This window comes from Camellia sinensis, chromosome 13 (genome assembly GCF_055761805.1).
Source record: "Camellia sinensis isolate YWXY chromosome 13, ASM5576180v1, whole genome shotgun sequence".
Lineage (NCBI taxonomy): Eukaryota > Viridiplantae > Streptophyta > Magnoliopsida > Ericales > Theaceae > Camellia > Camellia sinensis.
In genome coordinates this window covers 128,074,246-128,084,940 of record NC_138973.1, presented here as the reverse complement: position 1 = coordinate 128,084,940, position 10,695 = coordinate 128,074,246, and the positions used below count along the sequence as shown (strand labels likewise).

The 10,695-nt window shown below is 44.6% G+C and overlaps 1 protein-coding gene across 1 annotated transcript; it reads left to right on the top strand.

Moving 5' to 3' along the window:
- Positions 1 to 1,372: 1,372 nt before the first annotated feature.
- On the top strand, positions 1,373 to 1,843 carry LOC145805705 (uncharacterized). The gene has a single exon (XM_082900887.1). It carries the CDS (start codon positions 1,373 to 1,375, stop codon positions 1,841 to 1,843), a length of 471 nt encoding a protein of 156 aa, XP_082757013.1.
- Positions 1,844 to 10,695: the final 8,852 nt, after the last annotated feature.

Below are 10,695 nucleotides of genomic sequence, written 5' to 3'. Positions count from 1 at the left end.
AATTCAGAGGGTTTATGGCCCTTACCTCAGGAATTGCTCCCCCCATCTTAGGGTTCGCATCCCTCACACCACCCTCTCTTCCCCAACGGTGAGGCTAGCAGCATTCAACCCCTATTTCCCTCTAGCGGTGACAATATCCCTATTTGGGACACAGAACTCCGAGCCATGAAGCTCCAACTTCAAGGGGTCATGCAGAACATACAGAATAAACCTTCCACAATAGCCAATTCCCCCTTTGCTGCATCTATCAGGGACAAACCCCTACCCTCAAAGTTCAAGATGCTGCCGATCGACACCTTTGACGGCACAACCAATCCGGTCGACCATTTGGAAGCTTACAGGACCCTCATGAACTTCCATGCTTTCCCTAACGAAATCATGTATCATGCTTTTCCCCTTCAATCAATTACTGCCGAACTCTATCACCACTTTCCAGCAGCTAAGTGACTCATTCCTGAGCCATTTTATTGGTGCTCAGTGACAGCAACATCCAACGATCCAACTGCTAAACATCCGACAGACGGAAGGGGAGTCATTGCGCAGCTTTGTCACCCGTTTCAATACTGAGGTCTTACAAGTGAAGGAAAATGATGACAAGGTCATTCTCATAGCCTTCATGGCCGGCTTGCGCCCATCAGATTTCCTTTTCTCCCTTTCCATAAACCTCCCGTCCACTATGGCCGCCCTTCTCGCCAAAGTCCCAAAATATATGAATGCTGAGGACTCCCTGGTAGCTCGCCAAGACTCCGTATCCAAAAATCCACCACCTAAGGACAAAATAAAAGAACCCAAGCATAGGTCCTCACAATATACACATCGACCCCCTCAATATATAGACCGACCGGCTCGAGCAGAGCGACCGGCACCTACCTGCCCACCTGGTTGGTTTGAACGATACACCCCTCTCAATTCACCCATGGAGTAAGTCTTGCACCAAATTCAACGAAACTACAACCTGAAATGGCCTCAACCATCCAGATCTCCCTTCAACCGGCAGGATCAATCTAAGTATTGTCGTTTTCATCAAGACCACGGCCATAAAACTGAGGAATGTGCCAACCTTAAAGACTAGGTCGAGGATTTTATCCGCCAAGGGCATCTTAGCCAATTCACGGCAGCCTGTCCCTAGCAAAGGCCGAGGATTGACCCCTCAAGGCACAACCACCGACACACTCCTCCTTGACAACTTGCACAACCTAGGCAGAACGATGATCGGGTCCCACCACTACCCCAAGCACAAGGCGACCCCGCTCTCGGTGACCCCGCCCTCCCCAGTCAGCGAGATTAGAGTCATCGCTAGTGGGCTTGCATACAGCGGTCAGCACAGTGAGCCGAGCTCAGAAAAATCAGACAAGGCTCTAATAAGGAAGTAATGACACTAGACCACCCCTACAAACAGCCTAAGCAATGGTCTGAACCAATCACCTTTACGGAGGCCGACTGCACAGGTATTTGCCACCCCCATGACAATCCCTTGGTCATTTCTGCTCTTTTATCAAATTACAAAGTGAGACGAGTACTTGTAGACAATCGCAGCTCCTTAGACATCATCTTCCTCAACGCCTACCGCCAACTCAAGGTCGGAGAAGAAAAGTTGTCGCCTTTCCAAACCCTACTAGTTGGCTTCACTAGAGATCGGGTGACCTCCATAGGCTCCATCACTCTCCTCATCACCATCGGAGAATATCCACGGCAGTCCACCAAACTACTCACTTTCCTCGTCATCGATTGCCTTTCGGCTTATAACATCGTACTTGGTCGCACAGTTCTCAATGCCCTCCAAGCTGTCACTTTCACCTACTATCTGGCCATGAAATTTTCGATTGATCAGGGGTCAGCCTAGTGAGGGGAAAACAGACAGTGGCCAGAGAGTGCTACGTCGCCTCGCTAAAAGAAGTCAAGATAAAGGAGGCTATGATTATCAAAGGCCTTGATGTTAGATATGAGGAACCAGTGAAGGAACTGGTTGAAATACCCATTGATCCCACCGATTCAACAAAAACAGCTAAGATTGGCAGCCAACTGTCCTCTCAGGCCAAAGCCGACCTTACGGCTCTCTTAGCTGAGCAAAAAGATGTCTTTTCTTGGACTCATTTGTACATGCTAGGTATCGACCCTTCTTTTATTACCCATAGCCTCAGTATTGAGCACTAGTTCCGACCGTTCCACCAAAAGCAGCGCATTTTTCATCCAGAACGCAACAACTTCATTGCCACTGAGGTGGACAAGCTGTTGAAGACCCAGTTCATTAGAAATGTAGACTACCCCAAATGGCTATCCAATGTAGTCTTGGTTCGCAAAAGCAATGGCAAGTGGAGACTCTGCGTCGACTACTCCGACCTCAACCGAGCCTGTCCTAAGGATAGCTACCCACTTACCTGAATCGATCTACTGGTCGACGCAACGGCCGGCCACCAAATGCTCAGCTTCATAGATGCTTTCTCTGGCTATAATCAGATCTTAATGCATGCAGCTGACCAGACCTTCTTCATTACTGACAAAGGAACTTATCATTACCGGGTGACGCCATTTGGTCTGAAGAATGCAGGGGCCACTTACCAATGTCTGGTTAATGTGATTTTCAAGAATTAGATCGATCGCAACATGGAGGTCTACGTCGATGACATGCTTGTCAAAAGAAGACTCTTCTTTGATCACCTAACAAACCTGCGCGAGACCTTCTAAGCCCTACGCAAGTATAAGATGAAGCTGAATCCAGAGAAGTGAACCTTCGGCATCAGATCTAATAAGTTTTTGGGATTCATGGTCAACAACAGAGGTATCGACGCCAATCCAGAGAAGATCAAAGCCCTAATTAAAATGCAATCTCCCTGAACGGTAAAGGAGGTCCAGCGGCTCACTGGTAGAGTTGCTGTCCTCAACCGATTCATTTCCCGAGCAACTGAAAAATGTCTTCCATTCTTCAAAGTTCTCTGGCAAGCTTTTGAATGGAACACCGAGTCCAAGGAGGCCTTTCAACAACTGAAGCAATGCATGGCCAACCCTCCTCTCCTTTCTCAAGCATTACTGGGCGAGACCCTCTCTTTTTACTTAGCCATCTCCAACACCGTGGTTAGTCTTGTCCTCATCAAAGAAGACAACTCTGTCCAGTGCCCGGCTTACTACATTAGCCGTGCACTTTAGGGGGTAGAACAGAACTACCCCTTGTTAGAAAAAATGGCCCTCGCTATGGTCATCACCTCCAGACACCTCCGATCTTATTCCCAAGCCCATTCCATACTGGTCCTCACTAACCAGCCTTTGAAAAAAGTCATGCAACAACTAGAATCGTCAGAAAGACTCATGCAATGGTTCGTTGAACTAAGTCAGTATGAAATCTCTTACCGACCCCGAACAGCTATCAAAGGCCAGGCTGTCGCCGATTTTATCTTGGAGTTCACCAATCTCACTCTAAACACACCTCCTCCACCAGCACACGTCATTACTGATACAGAAGACCCCTACTCCTAGACCCTTAGTGTTGATGGTTCATCCCTCGAAGAGGGTAGTGGAGTTGGTTTAATCCTCACCAAACTGGAGGGTGAATACTTCAAATGTGCCCTCCGATTCCTGTTTACAACAAGTAACAACCTGGTCGAATATGAAGCCCTAATAGCCGGTCTCTGCCTGGCTAGTGACATTAGGGTCGACCATTTCCAAGTGTTCAGCAACTCCCGGTTAGTGGTCGGACAGATCACATGTGAGTTTGATGCAAAGGAGGAAGCAATGCGATCATACAAGGACATCGCTCTTCTTCTCACCCGCCTATTTCATAGCTTTCGCATCAAGCATGTCCCAAGGGCAGTGAATTCCCAAGCAGATGAAATGACACAGTTAGCCTCAGCATATCAATCAGACCTCAGCCATGGCATCTGAATTGCATACCTGACCCATCCAGCAGTTTCACCAGATCGGCAAGCAATTCATCTACTTTAGGATAAGCCTATCCCATGGGCCTAGGACATTATCACATTCTTAGAATAGGAAATACTACCTGTAGATAGATAGGAGGCTGCCAAAGTCAGGGCTCAGAATTTTGCCCTTGTCGATAGCATCTTTTATAAGAGGGGATTTTCACGGCCATACCTCAGATGCCTCAATAATGATCAAGCCACCTACGTCATGAGAGAAATACATCAAGGTGTTTGCGGCAACCACTCTGGGGGACGATCTTTAGCTCATAAAATCCTTCGCACGGACTACTTTTAGCCCACACTGAACCAAGACACCATCGACTTTGTGCTTAAATGTGACAAATGCCAGCGTTTCGCCAACATCTCCCGCGTCCCCCCCTCTCACAGAGCTGATCACCTTCAATAATCCTTACCCCTTTGCCAAATGGGGCATCGATCTCATAGGTCCCTTGCTGGCCGGCAAAGGCCAAGTGAAGTTTGTTGTGGTCACCATTGATTACTTCACCAAGTGGGTAGAAGTAGAGCCCCTTGCCAAGATTACCGAGCGGAATCCACCAAGTTCATTTGACAGTCTATTGTGTACCGCTTTGAGTCTCCTCAAGCCATTGTCTCCGACAATGGTAAACAGTTTGACAACACCAAATTCAGAGCATTCTGTGATGAGCTCAACATTATGACCTGTTTTTCTTTCCCTGGCCATCCTCAAGCTAATGGTCAGGTAGAAGTTACCAACCGCTCTCTGTTGAAAATCGTTAAGACCAAGTTGGAGGCCGCCAAGGGACTTTGGGTAGAGGAGCTATCGAACGTCCTCTGAGCTTATCGGATGACAGCCAGAACTCCGACTCGGGAGTCCCCTTTTCACCTAACTTATGGTGCCGAGGTAGTCATCCCTATAAAAGTGAGCTTACCGATGCCTAGGGTCCCGATCTACAACTGAATGACAAATTTCGGAGGGTCAACCTGGACCTCATCGAAGAGCTGTGAGAAACAGCTGCCTGTAGACACCCCATTTTTGACTGCCCTTAAGACTTGGGCGCTACTGATTGCTTACTCAATGGTGCAGGCTATGCTATGCAAAGGTTCGATTTCTTTGACAAGAGGAGAGTCAAATCCTAACCTCACACCTCATTTTGGACCAAAGCTATTTTGAATGGTTTTTAGACCTTAAAAGCCTCTCTTTCAAAATATGTTTGAAATAAAGGTCCTACGATATTCCGAGTCTCGCATTTTGTTAAATGTTACGCTTTTCAGTAAACCGAACAAGGACAAAGTGCAAATGAATGAAAGTGAGATGAAATCTTTGAAAATTATTTCAAAACACCTTGTTTAGGGATTTGGAGTTGAAGAAATTTGGAGAGGGGAGAAGAAAACCAAGTTGAGGAGAAGTTAGGCATCAATTCGGTTAGGACCAAAACTGAGCAGCTTTCCCAAAATAGGCATAACTTTTTTCTCAGTTAGAATTTTGATGTGAGGCTACTACCATTGGAAATCTTACTTCCGGGGGTTCAATTTGGACACAAGAATGACCTGAAAAGGAGTCAAGATGAAGGAGATATGCCCATTTAAAGTTTGACCTGCAGAGCAGATTTTTGCTGCCGGCCATAGGGGTGGCCGGTCGGCCACTTGAAGTAGCTGACCGGCCACTTAACTAGCTGACCGGCCACTTGAAGTAGATGACTGGCCAGTTGTGTCCCAAACTCAAATTTTTTGCAGATATTTCTCCTCCAGTTGTCTTCACACTCCTCCAGCTGTCCCAAATCAGATATTTTCGACTTGAGCTTGTATTTTGCTATATATGGTGGCCATTCTCTCATATTGAAAAGGTTAGAACATTTTTGAGAGGGTTAGCAAGTTTGGGAGGCTCTCTCTCTAAAAATTCTCTCTCTCTCTAGAAAATTTGTGAGCAAAATCTCAACTTTCTCTCTAGAAGCCTCTCTCTCTTCTTGTTTTTTGCCTTAAGCTTAGAATTGCCTACACTTTTGCAAAGAGACCCTAGACCAAACACCTCTACCTTGTTGTTGAGGTTCTTGGAGGTCCTATTTGAGCTCTCAAAGCTGGTTTAAGCTCAGAATTTTGGCTGTTTTGCTATTAAGAACTTGTCCCTTTTAAGCTTTGTTTTAGCTAAGTGCTTGGCCATCTTTTTACACTACTTTGAGGCTGGTTTTGACCTCTAAAAACTCTAATTTTAAGGTTTTAAAATTGAGGTTTGAACCTTGTTTGGTTAGGGGGTGGTTCCCCCCCTTTTGCTCTTTGGCTTGCAAAGCCTTTTGAGCCACCCTTTCAAAGCCCCTTGAAGCATCTTGTTTTGGCCATTAAACCACTAAATTCTAGGGGAATTTCAGTGGTAGAAAGTTCGTTTTGAGGTCCAAAATGGGAGGAGGTGGCTTCCCTTCCTTGCCTCTCTATGCCATGCCTTGTTAGCACTACAAAGTAGCATATTTTTGTGGCTTGTGTTAGATCATTTCAAGTATGTTTTTGTGACTTTTTAGACCTTCTCTAACTCTGTTTTTGGCTGGTATGGTCACTTGTTGCTTGCATCTTGCACTTGTAGTGTAATTTTGCTTACTAGCCTAATATGCATAATGAGTATGCCTATCATTCTAGCTTATATTAGCTCAACTCCAACACATTTTTGCTAATGTTTTAGCATGCTTCAGCTTTATTTTGAGTGGTCTTAGTCATGAGAGCCGTGTATTGCATAGCTATAGTGCAAGTGCCTTGACTAGCTTTGAGTTTTGAGGCCTTTAACACGTCATGCATGTGATGTTTGCATGGTATGGCACCATTTGGCATGTAATTTCAGTGTATATGGTGTAGTCACACTCTCATATATTTCACTTCTTTATAGCTTTTGAGGGTTGTGTATTATGCCTTGCTTACAGGCCAACATGTGTGCATGTTCTTCTAGTATTTTGAGCTTCCATTTCAGCATGTTTAGGCCATTATTTTAGCATGATTGAGCTCTGTCCAGGGCTGGTTTGGACATTTGTGCTATGTATTGCATGCCTCTTGTGTATTGCTCTTTACTATTGCTCTTTACTAGCTTTGATGTTTTTGGTCCTCAACATGCCATGTTTGCATTGCTTGCATGCTTTAAGGTCTTTAGCATGCCATTTCAGCACTAAACATCTGTCACCTCCCTCATTTCTTCATTCTTCCATTTCATTTGAGGGTTGTTTGGCCTTGAGATTGTATTTGAGCTTGGGATTGAGACTCATGCTTAAATGGCTTTAACCCTTTTTTGAGGGTTCCTCCTAGTCAAAGGCATGGTCTCTCTTATGCCTTAAACCATTCTTTTGGTTGACCTCCTCTCCTTAAAGGACTTGCACATTGGACTTAACCAATTAAAGAATGGATTGGTAATGTAAAATGTGTAAACAAGAATTGAGTCAACTAAAACATGCCAAGATAACATATGTGTGTTGCATTGCATGTGTTTGGATCGGACGTTAATCCAAACACAAGAAATATGGGACGTTTCGTACTTGAAGTGATGAAACGTGTCACATTTCTTGGTCGCTAACACCCTTGATCAAGCACGATAGGGTGGAGGCTCTTGGTGTATTGTTTGTGCATTCACTATGCTTACGCAAGCTTGGTTTTCAGGCCATCATGTATTGAGATGCTTGGTTGGTGGCTTGAGAGCCGAGTGCCACACTCCTTTGAGCTTGAGACATTATGAGGAGTGTGGCAATGCATACATATTCTTGCAAATACATTGTTATGCCTCAGTTGTCCTCTGTTGCAGCAAAACCAAAAGCCTGGAATAGCAGGTGGCCGACCGGCCAGTTCAAGTAGCCGACCGGCCATTTTCACTAGTCGACTGGCCAGTTAAGGTGGCCGGCAGCCACTTTTTGTGGTCGATCGGCCGCCAGTCCAATTTTGTGCAGAAGTGACCCTGTTTTGGAGTAGCCACAGTATGGAAGTTGGTTCAATGTTCAGAAACCGAGGTGAGTGCAAATAGAGGCAATTGACGGCAAAGCAATGGATTTCCGGGATGGCACCAACCGAGCATGCATCTCTCCCTCACCCGCGAGGCCATTTCATTGCTTATGTTTAGTTCGTGTAACTAGTCATTTGATTTGTTTTGTAAATATTCTAATTAGCTTAGCATAGCTATTTGTCTCAATTTGGATTGTAATATTTAATTAGCTAGAGTTAGTTAATTAGTTTACTTGTAATAAGTAGTTTAGCTTAGTATAGCTTAGCTGATTTAATAAGCGTACGTGTGGGTGTGCATGTCTTCCAACCCCACTTCTTTCTCCCTTTTACTTATCAGCTTTCGATGGTTAGTTTTAGGGCACTTTTCAATTAGCATACCTTATGCTTTGCATGCGTGCGTCATTCATTTGTCTTGTATGCACTAGGCTCGGCGCATCATTCAAACTGCATCGTATTTCAATACTTACTTGAATACGTGTTTCAAAGCATGTTATCAAGTTACATTCATATTCCATCTTAGGTAGCCAAGCCTATTAGTTGCATTATTGCATGTGTTGCATCAGGCATCTTGCATAGTTAGGATCACGCATGATTTCTAATTAGCTTTTGTTTTGGCTTGGAGTACACTGTAAGTGTTTACGCTTTAGCATCCTTGCATGAGTGTGAGTGTTGCCATGATAGCATGCTTTCCATGAGGCTATTTGCTTATATGCTTAACTGCTTGAATGCTTGTGGGTGGAGGCTTGATTGCCTGAATTAGGACAATTCATCAAATGCGAGTTTTAAGCCCACTTTGCGAAGTGGCAAAATCATGTTTTAAGCCCACTTGAGGGTGGCAAATCCGCGCTTTAGCCTGTTTGCGAGTAGCACTTTCAAACCATTTTCAAAAACAAACATGAGTCGTTTTGTTCCAATTCTCGTGATTTAGTCTATACTTGTATGTTGTGCGCATCACGAAGTAAAGTTAGATTAATAATCAGATAAGAACACATGAGGTTTATAAAACAACATATTATGCTTAGTAGAGGTCGATCCTTTGATCGGGCGAGCGGGGGTGCTCATTGCATGACCTTCCCCTCTTGTAACCAAGTTCTCGAGCCGAGGCAACTTTGGTGATGACGGACACGTGGCCTTTGGCACGAGTCAGGGTTTCCTAAATTTCCCAAAATAAAATATTTAGGTGGCGACTCTGTAATCTGGCAAAGCAGTCCATGTTTGGCACTTTTTATTCAAAATCAATTTTCCAAAACGATTTGCCGGATTTGGACTCTTTGGTGTTTATCAGTCTCACATTGTACTTTGTGAGATTAGATTCAGAACCGTGACAGGAGTCCGAACTGTAGTAAGACCAAATTCGTGCCCTCTCCAAAAGGGGGCCGCGCAGAGGAAGTCGGGTCTACACCGCCGTCCGACTGGCCTCATACTAACAGAAAGTGAGACAACACTATAATCGCAAAGTCCGACCTAAGGAATTCACAGTGGGAGACCTCGTCCTTCGAGAAGCAACCCTCACCACGAAAAACCCGACCGAGGGAAAGCTTGCAGCTAAGTGGGAAGGACCTTACATCGTTAAATCTAGAACCTGCCCAGGCACTTACCGTCTCCAAGACATGGAAGGCAGAGACCTCCCTCATCGTTAAATTCAATTGTTGTATGTTTCATTTTGTTGTTCAAAACACTTGTTCATTTTTGTGCTGGCCATACAATGCATCAACTTATGCAGGACTGTACCTTAATGCCAACTATTTGAATTCCCCATTTTTTGTGTTGTACCTTAATGAACAAATATTCACCAAGCCTCAGCCAACCTGAGCCCTCCAAAGCCTCAGCCTGACTGAGCATGAAGCACTCAACCAGATTGAGTTGAACAAATATTCAACCACTCTCAGCTAGCCTGAGCTCTCCAAAACCTCATCCAGACTGAGTACAAAGCCTCAGCTAGATTGAGCCCTCTAAAGCCTTAACCAGACTGAGCATGAAGCTCTCAGCCAGATTAAACACGAAGGGCTCAGCCAGACTAAGCCCTCCAAAGCCTCAGCCAGACTGAGCACGAAGCGCTCAATGAGGCTGAGCCCTCCAAAGCCTTAGTCAGACTGAGCATAAAGCGCTCAGCCAGACTGAGCCCTTCAAGCCTCAGCCAAACTAAGTTGTTTTTTGAAACACAGCACCATGTGCAACGCCAATTCATTATACCATAGTCCAAAAAGCAAAACACACAGCAATTTTATAACTTAACTTTATTACAAACTATAATAACATGCAATTTTTTTAGACTATGGGTAGCTAGTTACATGATTCATTTAGTTCACTTTTAAGCCTTCTCAGCCACATTACTTTATAAAGCACTTCATTACCTAACACTTAAATCTTTCCATGCACAAGTTTATTATATACTAAGTAAAAAAAAAAAAAAAACCATTGAGGTAGATAAAAACCAAACTTCACAAACCATTCTCAAAATTTAAATTCTTTACAAATGTCAACCATTCTTTACAAGGAGCTATGTCAATTCGACAACAAAACAAAGAAAGGGAAAAACAACAACAAAAACAAAATAGCCTAATCCAGTGGGGTCTGGGCTATGTCCCCCTCTCCTCCTCAACCCCACATTCCTCATTGGATACCAACTCTTCCTCCTCAACCCCCTCATCCAGTGGGGTCTGGGCTATGTCCTCCTCTCCTGGCCTTATGATATTAAAGTCCATGTCAGGGAAGAGCTCCCCCGCTCTGTACTTGAAGCTCGTCCAGTCGCTGTCCTAATATTGGCTCATCTCATTTTTGTAGTAGTCTAATTGCTGAAAACACTGGATTATTTCTTTTTCGGTCCACCCAGCAACAG